Source organism: Panulirus ornatus, chromosome 7, assembly GCF_036320965.1.
Source record: "Panulirus ornatus isolate Po-2019 chromosome 7, ASM3632096v1, whole genome shotgun sequence".
NCBI classification, from domain to species: domain Eukaryota; kingdom Metazoa; phylum Arthropoda; class Malacostraca; order Decapoda; family Palinuridae; genus Panulirus; species Panulirus ornatus.
In genome coordinates, this window is record NC_092230.1 from 24,172,123 (window position 1) to 24,191,485 (window position 19,363).

Below are 19,363 nucleotides of genomic sequence, written 5' to 3' on the forward strand. Positions count from 1 at the left end.
CCACTTCCGCTTCCATGGTTCCATCCGCTGCCAGATCCACTTCCTCCAGTTTTTCTCCATTCAAACTCACCTCCCAATTGACTTGACCCTCAACCCTACTGTACCTAATAACCTTGCTCTTATTCACATTTACTCTTAACTTTCTTCTTCCACACACTTTACCAAACTCAGTCACCAGCTTCTGCAGTTTCTCACATGAATCAGCCACCAGCGCTGTATCATCAGCGAACAACAACTGACTCACTTCCCAAGCTCTCTCATCCCCAACAGACTTCACACTTGCCCCTCTTTCCAAAACTCTTGCATTTACCTCCCTAACAACCCCATCCATAAACAAATTAAACAACCATGGAGACATCACACACCCCTGCCGCAAACCTACATTCACTGAGAACCAATCACTTTCCTCTCTTCCTACACGTACACATGCCTTACATCCTCAATAAAAACTTTTCACTGCTTCTAACAACTTTCCTCCCACACCATATATTCTTAATACCTTCCACAGAGCATCTCTATCAACTCTATCATATGCCTTCTCCAGATCCATAAATGCTACATACAAATCCATTTGCTTTTCTAAGTATTTCTCACATACATTCTTCAAAGCAAACACCTGATCCACACATCCTCTACCACTTCTGAAACCACACTGCTCTTCCCCAATCTGATGCTCTGTACATGCCTTCACCCTCTCAATCAATACCCTCCCATATAATTTACCAGGAATACTCAACAAACTTATACCTCTGTAATTTGAGCACTCACTCTTATCCCCTTTACCTTTGTACAATGGCACTATGCACGCATTCTGCCAATCCTCAGGCACCTCACCATGAGTCATACATACATTAAATAACCTTACCAACCAGTCAACAATACAGTCACCCCCTTTTTAATAAATTCCACTGCAATACCATCCAAACCTGCTGCCTTGCCGGCTTTCATCTTCCGCAAAGCTTTCACTATCTCTTCTCTGTTTACCAAATCATTTTCCCTAACCCTCTCACTTTGCACACCACCTCGACCAAAACACCCTATATCTGCCACTCTATCATCAAACACACATATATATATATATATATATATATATAAAGGGTAGTGAGTGGTGGGATGAAGAAGTAAGATTATTAGTGAAAGAGAAGAGAGAGGCATTTGGACGATTTTTGCAGGGAAAAAATGTAATTGAGTGGGAGATGTATAAAAGAAAGAGACAGGAGGTCAAGAGAAAGGTGCAAGAGGTGAAAAAGAGGGCAAATGAGAGTTGGGGTGAGAGAGTATCATTAAATTTTAGGGAGAATGAAAATGTTCTGGAAGGAGGTAACTAAAGTGCGTAAGACAAGGGAGCAAATGGGAACTTCAGTGAAGAGCGAAAATGGGGAGGTGATAACAAGTAGTGGTGATGTGAGAAGGAGATGGAGTGAGTATTTTGAAGGTTTGTTAAATGTGTTTGATGATAGAGAATCAGATATAGGGTGTTTTGGTCGAGGTGGTGTGCAAAGTGAGAGAGTTAGGGAAAATGATTTGGTAAACAGAGAAGAGGTAGGAAAAGCTTTGTGGAAGATGAAAGCCGGCAAGGCAGCAGGTTTGGATGGTATTGCAGTGGAATTTATTAAAAAAGGGGGTGACTGTATTGTTGACTGGTTGGTAAGGTTATTTAATGTATGTATAACTTATGGTGATGTGCCTGAGGATTGGCGGAATGCGTGCATAGTGCCATTGTACAAAGGCAAAGGGTATAAGAGTGAGTGCTCAAATTACAGAGGTATAAGTTTGTTGAGTATTCCTGGTAAATTATATGGGAGGGTATTGATTGAGAGGGTGAAGGCATGTACAGAGCATCAGATTGGGGAAGAGCAGTGTGGTTTCAGAAGTGGTAGAGGATGTGTGGATCAGGTGTTTGCTTTGAAGAATGTATGTGAGAAATACTTAGAAAAGCAAATGGATTTGTATGTAGCATTTATGGATCTGGGAGGCATATGATAGAGTTGATAGAGATGCTCTGTGGAAGGTATTATGAATATATGGTGTGGGAGGCAAGTTGTTAGAAGCAGTGAAAAGTTTTTAGCGAGGATGCATGTCATGCGTACATGTAGGAAGAGAGGAAAGTGATTGGTTCTCAGTGAATATAGGTTTGCGGCAGGGGTGTGTGATGTCTCCATGGTTGTTTAATTTGTTTATGGATGGGGTTGTTAGGGAGGTGAATGCAAGAGTTTTGGAAAGAGGGGCATGTATGAAGTCTGTTGTGGATGAGAGAGCTTGGGAAGTGAGTCAGTTGTTGTTCGCTGATGATACAGCGCTGGTGGCTGATTCATGTGAGAAACTGCAGAAGCTGGTGACTGAGTTTGGTAAAGTGTGTGAAAGAAGAAAGTTAAGAGTAAATGTGAATAAGAGCAAGGTTATTAGGTACAGTAGGGTTGAGGGTCAAGTCAATTGGGAGGTAAGTTTGAATGGAGAAAAACTGGAGGAAGTGAAGTGTTTTATATATCTGGGAGTGGATCTGGCAGCGGATGGAACCATGGAAGCGGAAGTGAATCATAGGGTGGGGGAGGGGGCGAAAATTCTGGGAGCCTTGAAGAATGTGTGGAAGTCGAGAACATTGTCTCGGAAAGCAAAAATGGGTATGTTTGAAGGAATAGTGGTTCCAACAGTGTTGTATGGTTGCGAGGCGTGGGCTATTGATAGAGTTGTGTGCAGGAGGGTGGATGTGCTGGAAATGAGATGTATGAGGACAATGTGTGGTGTGAGGTGGTTTGATCGAGTAAGTAATGTAAGAGTAAGAGAGATGTGTGGAAATAAAAAGAGCGTGTTTGAGAGAGCAGAAGAGGGTGTTTTGAAATGGTTTGGGCACATGGAGAGAATGAGTGAGGAAAGATTGACCAAGAGGATATATGTGTCGGAGGTTGAGGGAACTAGAAGTAGGAGACCAAATTGGAGGTGGAAAGATGGAGTGAAAAAGATTTTGTGTGATCGGGGCCTGAACATGCAGGAGGGTGAAAGGAGGGCAAGGAATAGAGTGAATTGGATCGATGTGGTATATCGGGGTTGTCGTGCTGTCAGTGGATTGAATCAGGGCATGTGAAGCGTCTGGGGTAAACCATGGAAAGTTGTGTGGGGCCTGGATGTGGAAAGGGAGCTGTGGTTTCGGGCATTATTGCGTGGCAGCTAGAGACTGAGTGTGAACGAATGGGGCCTTTGTTGTCTTTCCCTAGTGCTACCTCGCACACATGAGGGGGGAGGGGGATGGTATTTCATGGGTGGCGATGGGAGTGAATGGGGGCAGACAGTGTGAATTGTGTGCATGGGTATATATGTATGTGTATGTATATATATGTGTACATTGAGATGTATAGGTATGTATATTTGCGTGTGTGGACGTGTGTGTGTGTATACATTGTGTATTGGGGTGGGTTGGGCCATTTCTTTCGTCTTTCCTTGCGCTACCTCGCAAACGTGGGAGACAGCGACAAAGCAAAAAATATATATATATATATTGGCGGAATGCGTGCATAGTGCCATTGTACAAAGGCAAAGGGGATAAGAGTGAGTGCTCAAATTACAGAGGTATAAGTTTGTTGAGTATTCCTGGTAAATTATATGGGAGGGTATTGATTGAGAGGGTGAAGGCATGTACAGAGCATCAGATTGGGGAAGAGCAGTGTGGTTTCAGAAGTGGTAGAGGATGTGTGGATCAGGTGTTTGCTTTGAAGAATGTATGTGAGAAATACTTAGAAAAGCAAATGGATTTGTATGTAGCATTTATGGATCTGGAGAAGGCATATGATAGAGTTGATAGAGATGCTCTGTGGAAGGTATTAAGAATATATGGTGTGGGAGGAAAGTTGTTAGAAGCAGTGAAAAGTTTTTATCGAGGATGTAAGGCATGTGTACGTGTAGGAAGAGAGGAAAGTGATTGGTTCTCAGTGAATGTAGGTTTGCGGCAGGGGTGTGTGATGTCTCCATGGTTGTTTAATTTGTTTATGGATGGGGTTGTTAGGGAGGTAAATGCAAGAGTTTTGGAAAGAGGGGCAAGTATGAAGTCTGTTGGGGATGAGAGAGCTTGGGAAGTGAGTCAGTTGTTGTTCGCTGATGATACAGCGCTGGTGGCTGATTCATGTGAGAAACTGCAGAAGCTGGTGACTGAGTTTGGTAAAGTGTGTGGAAGAAGAAAGTTAAGAGTAAATGTGAATAAGAGCAAGGTTATTAGGTACAGTAGGGTTGAGGGTCAAGTCAATTGGGAGGTGAGTTTGAATGGAGAAAAACTGGAGGAAGTGAAGTGTTTTAGATATCTGGGAGTGGATCTGGCAGCGGATGGAACCATGGAAGCGGAAGTGGATCATAGGGTGGGGGAGGGGGCGAAAATTCTGGGGGCCTTGAAGAATGTGTGGAAGTCGAGAACATTATCTCGGAAAGCAAAAATGGGTATGTTTGAAGGAATAGTGGTTCCAACAATGTTGTATGGTTGCGAGGCGTGGGCTATGGATAGAGTTGTGCGCAGGAGGATGGATGTGCTGGAAATGAGATGTTTGAGGACAATGTGTGGTGTGAGGTGGTTTGATCGAGTGAGTAACGTAAGGGTAAGAGAGATGTGTGGAAATAAAAAGAGCGTGGTTGAGAGAGCAGAAGAGGGTGTTTTGAAGTGGTTTGGGCACATGGAGAGAATGAGTGAGGAAAGATTGACCAAGAGGATATATGTGTCGGAGGTGGAGGGAACGAGGAGAAGAGGGAGACCAAATTGGAGGTGGAAAGATGGAGTGAAAAAGATTTTGTGTGATCGGGGCCTGAACATGCAGGAGGGTGAAAGGAGGGCAAGGAATAGAGTGATTTGGAGCGATGTGGGATACCGGGGTTGACGTGCTGTCAGTGGATTGAATCAAGGCATGTGAAGCGTCTGGGGGTAAACCATGGAAAGCTGTGTCGGTATGTATATTTGCGTGTGTGGACGTATGTATATACATGTGTAGGGGGGGGGGGTTGGGCCATTTCTTCCGTCTGTTTCCTTGCGCTACCTCGCAAACGCGGGAGCAGCGACAAAGTATAAGAAAAAAAAAATATTATTTCTTTAAATTTTTTTAATGTTTTTTGCGTGTCCCTGCTTTTTAGCGAGGTAGCGAAAGGAAAAAACAGCCGAAAGAAATGGCCCAACCCCCCCCATACACATGTATATACACACTCCTCCCGCAATTACGACCTATATTTTCCAATGTTTAAATAAAAAAAACACACCAGAATTACTTTTAACACTGTAAAAATTCTATGTTCCCCCCTTATTCATTCCGTCACCACCCCCCCGATATAACAACCCTTCCCCCCCTATGTGTGCGAGGTACGCTAGGAAAAGACAACAAAGGCCACTTTCGTTCCCCACTCATCTCTAGCTGTAGTATAAAGCACCGAAACCACAGTCCTTTCCACATGCTGGATCCACAGAATTTCCATTTTTTTATCCAGAGTTCACAGCCTGGTTAACCCATTGACAGCACGTCGACCCCGTTTACTGCTGTTCCAATTCCTCAATTCCCTTGACGCCTTTCACCCCCTGCATGTCCAGGCCCCGATCATCAAAATTTTTTATTCCTCTTTCCCCCCTCCAATTTTGGGGTCTCCCATTCTCTTCCCTCCCCCTTTTTAACATATTTCCCTTTGTCAATTTTTCCCCCAATCATTCTCCTGTGACCAAACCATTTAAAAACCCCCCTTTTTGCTCTCTCAAGACACTTTTTATTACCAACATCCTTTACCTTTCATTAATTACTCGATCATACCACTCACACCAATATTGTACTCCACATCTTATTTCCAGCCATCCCCCCACCTACACAACTTTATCTATAACCCACCCCCGCAGCCATATAACTTGTTGGAACCCACTTTCCTTCAAAATCCCCATTTTTGTAAGTTTTCGCTTCCAAAATTTTCATCGTTCACAAAAATTTGCCCCCCCCCCCACCTATGATTCTTTTGTTTCCATGGTTCCTTCGTTGCCAAATCCACCCCCAGTATCAAAAAACTCACTTCCCCATTTTTCTGCATTCAAATTCCTCCTGATTGTTGTCCCCCAACCTACGTACTAATAACCTTTCTTTATTCAATTTCTCTCATTTTTTTTCATCACAACTTTATCAAAAATAGTCACCACTTCGCATTTCTCACCCCAAAAAAACCCCCGCAATACCCTCCCCTTTAAATTTTCCCGGAAAACTCAACAAACTTTTACCTCTGTAATTTGAACTCATTTTTTTCCCCTTTGCCCTTTTACTGGCCTATGCAAACATTGCCGTCCCCAGCACCCCACCTGGTCATACATACATTTTTTTAAACCTTATAACTCAACAGTAAAGTCCCCCCCCTTTTTTAATAAATTCCCCTTTTAAACCCTCCTAACCCACTGCCTTGCCCCTTTCATCTTTTCCCCAAAAACTTTTTACTACCCCTTTTTCGTTTACCAAATCTTTCCGTAACCCTCTCAAATTTTCACACCACCTCACCAAAACCCCTATATCTGCCACCTAAACACAACACATTAAAAAACTTCAAAAACTACTCCTCTCCCTTTTCACTCATACTACTTGTTATTTCCTTCCCGCTAGCCCCCCCCCTGAGTTCCCATTTGTTCCCCTTTTCTTACACACTTTTTTACCCCCTTCCAAAAAAATCTTTTTTCTCCTAAAAATTTTAAAGAACCTTTCACCCCCCCTCTCATTTGCCCCCTTTTTTCCTCTTCACCTTTATCGACCTTGCCCCTTTTTTTTTATAATCTCCCCGTCTTTTGCTTTTTCCCTGCAAAAAATTGTCCCTACCTTCTCTTTTCTTTTACTAATAATCTTTTTTCTTCATTCCCACCACTCTCTCCCTTTTAATTGCCCACCTCCCACCTTTCAGCACAAGCATCTTTTGCACAAGCCTCATGCTTCCCTAAATACATCCCCTTCCTCCTCCCTCCCCTTAATCCCCTTTAACCCCCTTTTTCCTTCTGTATCTCTTCTTGGTTTTTTCCCCACAAAGTCTCCTTCCCCAAACTCACTTTCTTTTTCCCCTCTCTTCACCCCAACATTCTCTTTCTTTTCGAAAACCCCCTAGATATCTTACCCTTGGTTCCCAAAGATAAAAAAACAGACATCCCCCCCATTGCACCCCCTTTTACACAATACCCTCCAAAAGCCCCTCTTTGTGTGCCTATCATTTTAAATGTAATCCAAAACGCTCTTGGCCCTCTCTCCTACTTTCATAAAATTTTTTGTTATCTCCTTTTTAAACCCGGTTTCCCATCACCAGTTTCCTTTTTTGCACATAAATCTACAATTTTTCACCATTTCCCCTTTCAGCATGAACACTCATGTACACCAATTTTCCCCCAACTGCCCCCATTACTCACCCCTTTTCATTCAAATCAACATCACTATAACCCGGTCTCTGTCAAATCTAAAAAACACCACCAGTGCCCCAAAACACTTTCCTTTCATGATCTTTCTTTCATGCCCGGTACATATGACCAATAAACACCCATCGTCTCCATCCCTTCAGTTTTTTTCCCATATCATCTAGACTTTACTTTTTTAACTCATCACATATCCCCCCCACTCCCTTTTTAGGGTAGTGCCTCCTTTCCCTTGCTTGTTCTTCACCAACCCCTTTACTTTACCCCCAAACATTCCCCAAAACCACTTTTTTAACCCTTAGCTTGTTTACTCAGAGCCAAAACTCCAGTTCCTTTTCCTCAAAGATATACCTATCTTCCTTTTTTCTCATCTGGGTTACATCCACACACAGTTAGCCCCCCAATATATATTTATTAAATACAAAATATATATTAATATATAAATAATATAAATATATATATATTTTTTAAAAATTTTATATTTTTTTTTTTTTTTATATTTGTCCCCGTCTCCGGTTTGGAGGTAGGAAGGGAAAAACAGACAAAGAAATGGCCCCCCCCCCAAAAACCACATTTTACATAAGCCCAAAACCCAGAAATATACATACTACAAGTTTCCAGGTTTCCCCCAGACGTTCCATGCCTTGATTAAAACCACTGACAGCACGTAACCCCCGTATCCACATGCTCCAATTCACTCTATTCCTGCCCCTCCTTTTACCCCCGGCATTTCGGCCCCCGATACACAAAATTTTTCCCCTCCATTTTTCCCACCCCCAAATTTTGGGTCTCCCTTTCCCTTTCCCCCACCTCCGAACATTTTTCTTGGTCAATTTTTCCTCACTCATTTCCATGTGCCCAAACCACTTCAAAACCCCCCTTTTGCTCTCTCAACCCCGTTTTTTATTTCCACACATTCTTTCCCCTTTTTACTCCTCATTAAAAACCACCTCACACCAACTTTTGCCCCAAAAACATCTATTTCAGCACATCCATCCCCCCGGCAAAAATCTATCCATCCCCCGCCTCGAAAACCATCAAATTTTTTTGGAACCCACTTTTCCTTAAAACCCTCCCCATTTTTGTTTCCCGAAAATTTTCCGACTTACACATTTTCAAGGCCCCCGGGAATTTTGCCCCCCCCCACCCTATGATCCATTTCCCGTCCATGTTCCCACGCTGCCGACCCCACCCCCAGATATCTAAAACACTTCATTCCTCCAGTTTTTTTCCATTCAAACTCACCCCCAATTTACTTGACCCCCCCCTACGACCCAAAACCTTTTCTCTTTTCAATTTCTTTAACTTTTTTCTTCCCCAACTTTAAAAATCGTCCCATTTCTGCATTTTTTACCCGAATCGCCACAGCGCTGTTTCATCAGCGAACAACAAGACTCACTTCCAAGCTCTCCATCCCCCAAAAGATTTATATTGCCCTTTCCAAAAAACCTTGTTTTCCCCAACAACCCCTCCCCAAACAAATTAAAAACCATGGGGACATCCCACCCCTGCCGCAAACTACATCACTGAGAACCAAAACCCTTTTCCCCCTTTTCCCACACTAACATGCCTTACATCCCCGATAAAAACTTTTTATGTTCTAACAACTTCCTCCCCACACCATAATTCTTAAACTTCCCAGAGCATCTCTATCACTTATATATGCCTTCTCCCCGATCCTTTAAAACTTAAAAACAAATCCATTTGCTTTTAAATATTTTTTCCCCTCATTTTCAAAGCAAAAACCCGATCCACACATTCTACCATTTGAAACACACTGCTTTTTCCCCAAACTGATGCCTGTACATGCCTTCCCCTCTCAACAATACCCCCCATATAATTTGCCCGGAATACTAACAAAATTTACTCTGTAAATTGAGCACTCACTCTTATCCCCTTTGCCTTTGTACAATGGCACTATGCACGCATTCCGCCAATCCTCAGGCACCTCACCATGAGTCATACATACATTAAATAACCTTACCAACCAGTCAACAATACAGTCACCCCCTTTTTTAATAAATTCCACTGCAATACCATCCAAACCTGCTGCCTTGCCGGCTTTCATCTTCCGCAAAGCTTTTACTACCTCTTCTCTGTTTACCAAATCATTTTCCCTAAATATATATATATTTTTTTTTTTGCTTTGTCGCTGTCTCCTGCGTTTGCGAGGTAGCGCAAGGAAACAGACGAAAGAAATGGCCCAACCCACCCCCATACACATTTATATACATACACGTCCACACACGCTTTCCATGGTTCACCCCAGATGCTTCACATGCCCTGACTCAATCCACTGACAGCACGTCAACCCTGGTATACCACATCAATCCAATTCACTCTATTCCTTGCCCTCCTTTCACCCTCCTGTATGTTCAGGCCCCGATCACACAAAATCTTTTTCACTCCATCTTTCCACTTCCAATTTGGTCTCCCACTTCTCCTCGTTCCCTCCACCTCCGACACATATATCCTCTTTGTCAATCTTTCCTCACTCATTCTCTCCATGTGCCCAAACCATTTCAAAACACCCTCTTCTTTTATTTTGCTTTGTCGCTGTCTCCCGCGCTTGCGAGGTAGCGCAAGGAAACAGACGAAAGAAATGACCCAACCCACCCCCATACACACGTACACACACACAGGTCCACACACGCAAATATACACACCTATACATCTCAATGTACACATATATATACACACACAGACACATACATATATACCCATGCGCACAATTCACACTGTCTGCCTTTATTCATTCCCATCGCCACCTCGCCACACATGGAATACCATCCCCCTCCCCCCTCATGTGTGCGAGGTAGGGCTAGGAAAAGACAACAAAGGCCCCATTCGTTCAATCTCAGTCTCTAGCTGTCATGCAATAATGCCCGAAACCATAGCTCCCTTTCCACATCCAGGCCCCACACAACTTTCCATGGTTTACCCCAGACGCTTCACATGCCCAGATTCAATCCACTGACGGCACTTCAACCCCGGTATACCACATCGATCCAATTCATTCTATTCCTTGCCCGCCTTTCACCCTCCTGCATGTTCAGGCCCCAATCACTCAAAATCTTTTTCACTCCATCTTTCCACCTTCAATTTGGTCTCCCACTTCTCCTTGTTCCCTCCACCTCCGACACATATATCCTCTTGGTCAATCTTTCCTCACTCATTCTCTCCATGTGCCCAAACCATTTCAAAACACCCTCTTCTGCTCTCTCAACCACATGCTTTTTATTTCCACACATCTCTCTTACCCTTACATTACTTACTCGATCAAACCACCTCACACCACACATTGTCCTCATACATCTCATTTCCAGCACATCCACCCTCCTGCGCACAACTCTATCCATAGCCCACGCTTCGCAACCATACAACATTGTTCGCACCACTATTCCTTCAAACATACCCATTTTTGCTTTCCGAGATAATGTTTTCGACTTCCACACATTCTTCAAGGCTCCCAGGATTTTCGCCCCCTCCCCCACCCTATGATTCACTTCCGCTTCCGTGGTTCCATCCGCTGCCAGATCCACTCCCAGATATCTAAAACACTTTACTTCCTCCAGTTTTTCTCCATTCAAACTTACCTCCCAATTGACTTGACCCTCAACCCTACTGTACCTAATAACCTTGCTCTTATTCACATTTACTCTTAACTTTCTTCTTTCACACACTTTACCAAACTCAGTCACCAGCTTCTGCAGTTTCTCACATGAATCATCCACCAGCGCTGTATCATCAGCGAACAACAACTGACTCACTCCCCAAGCTCTCTCATCCACAACAGACTTAATACTTGCCCCTCTTTCCAAAACTCTTGCATTCACCTCCCTAACAACCCCATCCATAAACAAATTAAACAACCATGGAGACATCACACACCCCTGCCGCAAACCTACATTCACCGAGAACCAATCACTTTCCTCTCTTCCTACACGTACACATGCTTTACATCCTCAATAAAAACTTTTCACTGCTTCTAACAACTTGCCTCCCACACCATATATTCTTAATACCTTCCACAGAGCATCTCTATCAACTCTATCATATGCCTTCTCCAGATCCATAAATGCTACATACAAATCCATTTGCTTTTCTTAGTATTTCTCACATACATTCTTCAAAGCAAACACCTGATCCACACATCCTCTACCACTTCTGAAACCACACTGCTCTTCCCGAATCTGATGCTCTGTACATGCCTTCACCCTCTCAATATATATATATATATATATATATATATATATATATTTTTTTTTTTTTTTTCTTTTTTTTATACTTTGTCGCTGTCTCCCGCGTTTGCGAGGTAGCGCAAGGAAACAGATGAAAGAAATGGCCCAACCCCCCCCATACACATGTATATACATACGTCCACACACGCAAATATACATACCGACACAGCTTTCTATGGTTTACCCCAGACGCTTCACATGCCTTGATTCAATCCACTGACAGCACGTCAACCCCGGTATACCACATCGCTCCAAATCACTCTATTCCTTGCCCTCCTTTCACCCTCCTGCATGTTCAGGCCCCGATCACACAAAATCTTTTTCACTCCATCTTTCCACCTCCAATTTGGTCTCCCTCTTCTCCTTGCTCCCTCCACCTCCGACACATATATCCTCTTGGTCTATCTTTCCTCACTCATCCTCTCCATGTGCCCAAACCACTTCAAAACACCCTCCTCTGCTCTCTCAACCACGCTCTTTTTATTTCCACACATCTCTCTTACCCTTACGTTACTCACTCGATCAAACCACCTCACACCACACATTGTCCTCAAACATCTCATTTCCAGCACATCCATCCTCCTGCGCACAACTCTATCCATAGCCCACGCCTCGCAACCATACAACATTGTTGGAACCACTATTCCTTCAAACATACCCATTTTTGCTTTCCGAGATAATGTTCTCGACTTCCACACATTCTTCAAGGCCCCCAGAATTTTCGCCCCCTCCCCCACCCTATGATCCACTTCCGCTTCCATGGTTCCATCCGCTGCCAGATCCACTTCCTCCAGTTTTTCTCCATTCAAACTCACCTCCCAATTGACTTGACCCTCAACCCTACTGTACCTAATAACCTTGCTCTTATTCACATTTACTCTTAACTTTCTTCTTCCACACACTTTACCAAACTCAGTCACCAGCTTCTGCAGTTTCTCACATGAATCAGCCACCAGCGCTGTATCATCAGCGAACAACAACTGACTCACTTCCCAAGCTCTCTCATCCCCAACAGACTTCACACTTGCCCCTCTTTCCAAAACTCTTGCATTTACCTCCCTAACAACCCCATCCATAAACAAATTAAACAACCATGGAGACATCACACACCCCTGCCGCAAACCTACATTCACTGAGAACCAATCACTTTCCTCTCTTCCTACACGTACACATGCCTTACATCCTCAATAAAAACTTTTCACTGCTTCTAACAACTTTCCTCCCACACCATATATTCTTAATACCTTCCACAGAGCATCTCTATCAACTCTATCATATGCCTTCTCCAGATCCATAAATGCTACATACAAATCCATTTGCTTTTCTAAGTATTTCTCACATACATTCTTCAAAGCAAACACCTGATCCACACATCCTCTACCACTTCTGAAACCACACTGCTCTTCCCCAATCTGATGCTCTGTACATGCCTTCACCCTCTCAATCAATACCCTCCCATATAATTTACCAGGAATACTCAACAAACTTATACCTCTGTAATTTGAGCACTCACTCTTATCCCCTTTACCTTTGTACAATGGCACTATGCACGCATTCTGCCAATCCTCAGGCACCTCACCATGAGTCATACATACATTAAATAACCTTACCAACCAGTCAACAATACAGTCACCCCCTTTTTAATAAATTCCACTGCAATACCATCCAAACCTGCTGCCTTGCCGGCTTTCATCTTCCGCAAAGCTTTCACTATCTCTTCTCTGTTTACCAAATCATTTTCCCTAACCCTCTCACTTTGCACACCACCTCGACCAAAACACCCTATATCTGCCACTCTATCATCAAACACACATATATATATATATATATATATATATAAAGGGTAGTGAGTGGTGGGATGAAGAAGTAAGATTATTAGTGAAAGAGAAGAGAGAGGCATTTGGACGATTTTTGCAGGGAAAAAATGTAATTGAGTGGGAGATGTATAAAAGAAAGAGACAGGAGGTCAAGAGAAAGGTGCAAGAGGTGAAAAAGAGGGCAAATGAGAGTTGGGGTGAGAGAGTATCATTAAATTTTAGGGAGAATGAAAATGTTCTGGAAGGAGGTAACTAAAGTGCGTAAGACAAGGGAGCAAATGGGAACTTCAGTGAAGAGCGAAAATGGGGAGGTGATAACAAGTAGTGGTGATGTGAGAAGGAGATGGAGTGAGTATTTTGAAGGTTTGTTAAATGTGTTTGATGATAGAGAATCAGATATAGGGTGTTTTGGTCGAGGTGGTGTGCAAAGTGAGAGAGTTAGGGAAAATGATTTGGTAAACAGAGAAGAGGTAGGAAAAGCTTTGTGGAAGATGAAAGCCGGCAAGGCAGCAGGTTTGGATGGTATTGCAGTGGAATTTATTAAAAAAGGGGGTGACTGTATTGTTGACTGGTTGGTAAGGTTATTTAATGTATGTATAACTTATGGTGATGTGCCTGAGGATTGGCGGAATGCGTGCATAGTGCCATTGTACAAAGGCAAAGGGTATAAGAGTGAGTGCTCAAATTACAGAGGTATAAGTTTGTTGAGTATTCCTGGTAAATTATATGGGAGGGTATTGATTGAGAGGGTGAAGGCATGTACAGAGCATCAGATTGGGGAAGAGCAGTGTGGTTTCAGAAGTGGTAGAGGATGTGTGGATCAGGTGTTTGCTTTGAAGAATGTATGTGAGAAATACTTAGAAAAGCAAATGGATTTGTATGTAGCATTTATGGATCTGGGAGGCATATGATAGAGTTGATAGAGATGCTCTGTGGAAGGTATTATGAATATATGGTGTGGGAGGCAAGTTGTTAGAAGCAGTGAAAAGTTTTTAGCGAGGATGCATGTCATGCGTACATGTAGGAAGAGAGGAAAGTGATTGGTTCTCAGTGAATATAGGTTTGCGGCAGGGGTGTGTGATGTCTCCATGGTTGTTTAATTTGTTTATGGATGGGGTTGTTAGGGAGGTGAATGCAAGAGTTTTGGAAAGAGGGGCATGTATGAAGTCTGTTGTGGATGAGAGAGCTTGGGAAGTGAGTCAGTTGTTGTTCGCTGATGATACAGCGCTGGTGGCTGATTCATGTGAGAAACTGCAGAAGCTGGTGACTGAGTTTGGTAAAGTGTGTGAAAGAAGAAAGTTAAGAGTAAATGTGAATAAGAGCAAGGTTATTAGGTACAGTAGGGTTGAGGGTCAAGTCAATTGGGAGGTAAGTTTGAATGGAGAAAAACTGGAGGAAGTGAAGTGTTTTATATATCTGGGAGTGGATCTGCAGCGGATGGAACCATGGAAGCGGAAGTGAATCATAGGGTGGGGGAGGGGGCGAAAATTCTGGGAGCCTTGAAGAATGTGTGGAAGTCGAGAACATTGTCTCGGAAAGCAAAAATGGGTATGTTTGAAGGAATAGTGGTTCCAACAGTGTTGTATGGTTGCGAGGCGTGGGCTATTGATAGAGTTGTGTGCAGGAGGGTGGATGTGCTGGAAATGAGATGTATGAGGACAATGTGTGGTGTGAGGTGGTTTGATCGAGTAAGTAATGTAAGAGTAAGAGAGATGTGTGGAAATAAAAAGAGCGTGTTTGAGAGAGCAGAAGAGGGTGTTTTGAAATGGTTTGGGCACATGGAGAGAATGAGTGAGGAAAGATTGACCAAGAGGATATATGTGTCAGGAGGTTGAGGGAACTAGAAGTAGGAGACCAAATTGGAGGTGGAAAGATGGAGTGAAAAAGATTTTGTGTGATCGGGGCCTGAACATGCAGGAGGGTGAAAGGAGGGCAAGGAATAGAGTGAATTGGATCGATGTGGTATATCGGGGTTGTCGTGCTGTCAGTGGATTGAATCAGGGCATGTGAAGCGTCTGGGGTAAACCATGGAAAGTTGTGTGGGGCCTGGATGTGGAAAGGGAGCTGTGGTTTCGGGCATTATTGCGTGGCAGCTAGAGACTGAGTGTGAACGAATGGGGCCTTTGTTGTCTTTCCCTAGTGCTACCTCGCACACATGAGGGGGGAGGGGGATGGTATTTCATGGGTGGCGATGGGAGTGAATGGGGGCAGACAGTGTGAATTGTGTGCATGGGTATATATGTATGTGTATGTATATATATGTGTACATTGAGATGTATAGGTATGTATATTTGCGTGTGTGGACGTGTGTGTGTGTATACATTGTGTATTGGGGTGGGTTGGGCCATTTCTTTCGTCTTTCCTTGCGCTACCTCGCAAACGTGGGAGACAGCGACAAAGCAAAAAATATATATATATATATTGGCGGAATGCGTGCATAGTGCCATTGTACAAAGGCAAAGGGGATAAGAGTGAGTGCTCAAATTACAGAGGTATAAGTTTGTTGAGTATTCCTGGTAAATTATATGGGAGGGTATTGATTGAGAGGGTGAAGGCATGTACAGAGCATCAGATTGGGGAAGAGCAGTGTGGTTTCAGAAGTGGTAGAGGATGTGTGGATCAGGTGTTTGCTTTGAAGAATGTATGTGAGAAATACTTAGAAAAGCAAATGGATTTGTATGTAGCATTTATGGATCTGGAGAAGGCATATGATAGAGTTGATAGAGATGCTCTGTGGAAGGTATTAAGAATATATGGTGTGGGAGGAAAGTTGTTAGAAGCAGTGAAAAGTTTTTATCGAGGATGTAAGGCATGTGTACGTGTAGGAAGAGAGGAAAGTGATTGGTTCTCAGTGAATGTAGGTTTGCGGCAGGGGTGTGTGATGTCTCCATGGTTGTTTAATTTGTTTATGGATGGGGTTGTTAGGGAGGTAAATGCAAGAGTTTTGGAAAGAGGGGCAAGTATGAAGTCTGTTGGGGATGAGAGAGCTTGGGAAGTGAGTCAGTTGTTGTTCGCTGATGATACAGCGCTGGTGGCTGATTCATGTGAGAAACTGCAGAAGCTGGTGACTGAGTTTGGTAAAGTGTGTGGAAGAAGAAAGTTAAGAGTAAATGTGAATAAGAGCAAGGTTATTAGGTACAGTAGGGTTGAGGGTCAAGTCAATTGGGAGGTGAGTTTGAATGGAGAAAAACTGGAGGAAGTGAAGTGTTTTAGATATCTGGGAGTGGATCTGGCAGCGGATGGAACCATGGAAGCGGAAGTGGATCATAGGGTGGGGGAGGGGGCGAAAATTCTGGGGGCCTTGAAGAATGTGTGGAAGTCGAGAACATTATCTCGGAAAGCAAAAATGGGTATGTTTGAAGGAATAGTGGTTCCAACAATGTTGTATGGTTGCAAGGCGTGGGCTATGGATAGAGTTGTGCGCAGGAGGATGGATGTGCTGGAAATGAGATGTTTGAGGACAGTGTGTGGTGTGAGGTGGTTTGATCGAGTGAGTAACGTAAGGGTAAGAGAGATGTGTGGAAATAAAAAGAGCGTGGTTGAGAGAGCAGAAGAGGGTGTTTTGAAGTGGTTTGGGCACATGGAGAGAATGAGTGAGGAAAGATTGACCAAGAGGATATATGTGTCGGAGGTGGAGGGAACGAGGAGAAGAGGGAGACCAAATTGGAGGTGGAAAGATGGAGTGAAAAAGATTTTGTGTGATCGGGGCCTGAACATGCAGGAGGGTGAAAGGAGGGCAAGGAATAGAGTGATTTGGAGCGATGTGGGATACCGGGGTTGACGTGCTGTCAGTGGATTGAATCAAGGCATGTGAAGCGTCTGGGGTAAACCATGGAAAGCTGTGTCGGTATGTATATTTGCGTGTGTGGACGTATGTATATACATGTGTATGGGGGGGGGGTTGGGCCATTTCTTCCGTCTGTTTCCTTGCGCTACCTCGCAAACGCGGGAGACAGCGACAAAGTATAAGAAAAAAAAATATATATATATATATATATATATATATATATATATATATATATATATATATATATATATATATATATTATCCCTGGGGATAGGGGATTAAGAATACTTCTCACGTATTCCCTGCGTGTCGTAGAAGGCGACTAAAAGGGAGGGAGCGGGGGGCTGGAAATCCTCCCCTCTCGTTTTTTTTTTTTAATTTTCCAAAAGGAGGAACAGAGGGGGGCCAGGTGAGGATATCCCACAAAGGCCCAGTCCTCTGTTCTTAACGCTACCTCGCTAACGCGGGAAATGGTGAATAGTTTAAAAAAAAATATATATATATATATATATATATATATATCGTTTTCTTTCAATCTGGTTTAGGTACCTCTGCTAACCAAAGTTTTCTGTTTCCATGTCGTTAAATTAGCATTGTTTTCTTAATCTTTAGTATTATAAAGTGTACCTTCTATCCTTTCTATCAGTCTATATATATCACTGACACCTGTTTCAACTAAAATTCCCTTAAAGGTCTCACCCTTAGCAAGCCAATGGCAGAAGGCACCTCTTGTGCAATTTTTGCAGAGGCTCCTACCTATGTTTCTACTAACTATTAATATTCCGTGTTTTTACTTGATGCTGTTGCCTAAATGTTCCTACCCACTGCCTCTAACAATTGTTCCTAACACTTTACAGAAAGGCAGGGCTAGCACAGAGTGCTCACCACAGGAAAAACTGCTCACAAAGAATGAGCTGTGTGAATTAAATGTTATCAAGTGTTATGTATGAAAAGGAGAGAATGTATCATGTGGACAGGTCAGTAGTCCATGTGCGGGTGAGGCATAAAGAGATAGCTACCAAGGTTAAAGGATTGCAACTTGACAATGAAGTGCTGGCTACCTAAGTAGCCAGCACTGACCCTTCCAATACCCAGGAGGGTAATGATTCCCTGGTTGTTGGCTGCCTACCAACTACTGCCATATTTCCTATAGTTTTGTCTGCGATCTAGTTCAGTTACACCTGTTAATCTAAGGATCCTAATTAGCTCACCCCATACTTAAGAAATCACATTAAATCACGTAGCATTTGATTAATCGTGAATGAATACTTCGCAGTCAAAGGATGTTTATAAACATACTATGAAAAGTTACATACCATGATTGTATACAATCTAAGAATTATGAACAGTATAAACCATGAACACTTATAAACCAACTAACCAATCATTAAAGTCAAGTGAAATTTACAGTATCATACTTATATGTGATGAAAACAAGAAATTGAAAGGAACATGAAATTTATTTGGTGAAATCTAAGTAATCTTCATAACACACTGTTTATGTATGTTTTTATCTTGGATATTACTGTTAGATGAGGATAGAACACAAATATCATGATGTGCAGTATATATTAGATTTTTATCATTTTATGCTAATGTTTACATCTGTTATTAGATTTCTTTATAGATATCTTTTAGCAAGCTCAAGCTATACTAAGCCTTATAAAATGATTCCCTATGCAGAATATGACAAAACACACACAATAAATGTACCTTCTAATATATGAAAAATGACATTAATGAAGTCATGAATATTTTTATAAGCTTTATTAACATTAAATGCCTTACTTAATTTCTGACCCAGGAGACAGTACCCAAGAATCTTTTGACGGTACTACTAGAAAACGTAAGCGCAATGGTGATTCTGCTTCTTACCAGGGGAAACATGTCAGAAATAAGAAGTACAGAATTGCTGATGTCATCGACACTAATGTAAGTGAGTTTTATATTTTTATATATTATACTTTGTTGCTATCTCCCATGTTAGTGAGGTAGTGCAAGGAAACAGACAAAAGAATGGCCCAACCCACCCACATACACATGTATGTATATAAATGCCCACACACGTACATATACATACCTATATATTTCAATGTATACATACATATACATATAGACACATGTACATATTCATACGTGC

The 19,363-nt window shown here is 42.6% G+C and overlaps 1 protein-coding gene across 1 annotated transcript in view; it reads left to right on the forward strand.

Moving 5' to 3' along the window:
• The window catches only part of LOC139749312 (uncharacterized), a 276,562-nt gene that overhangs the window by 60,105 nt on the left and 197,094 nt on the right, over positions 1-19,363 (forward strand). Inside the window, exon 8 of the mRNA XM_071663037.1 lies at positions 19,028-19,155. Coding sequence (XP_071519138.1) covers positions 19,028-19,155 — 128 coding nt within the window. The remainder of the gene's footprint in view (positions 1-19,027; positions 19,156-19,363) is intronic.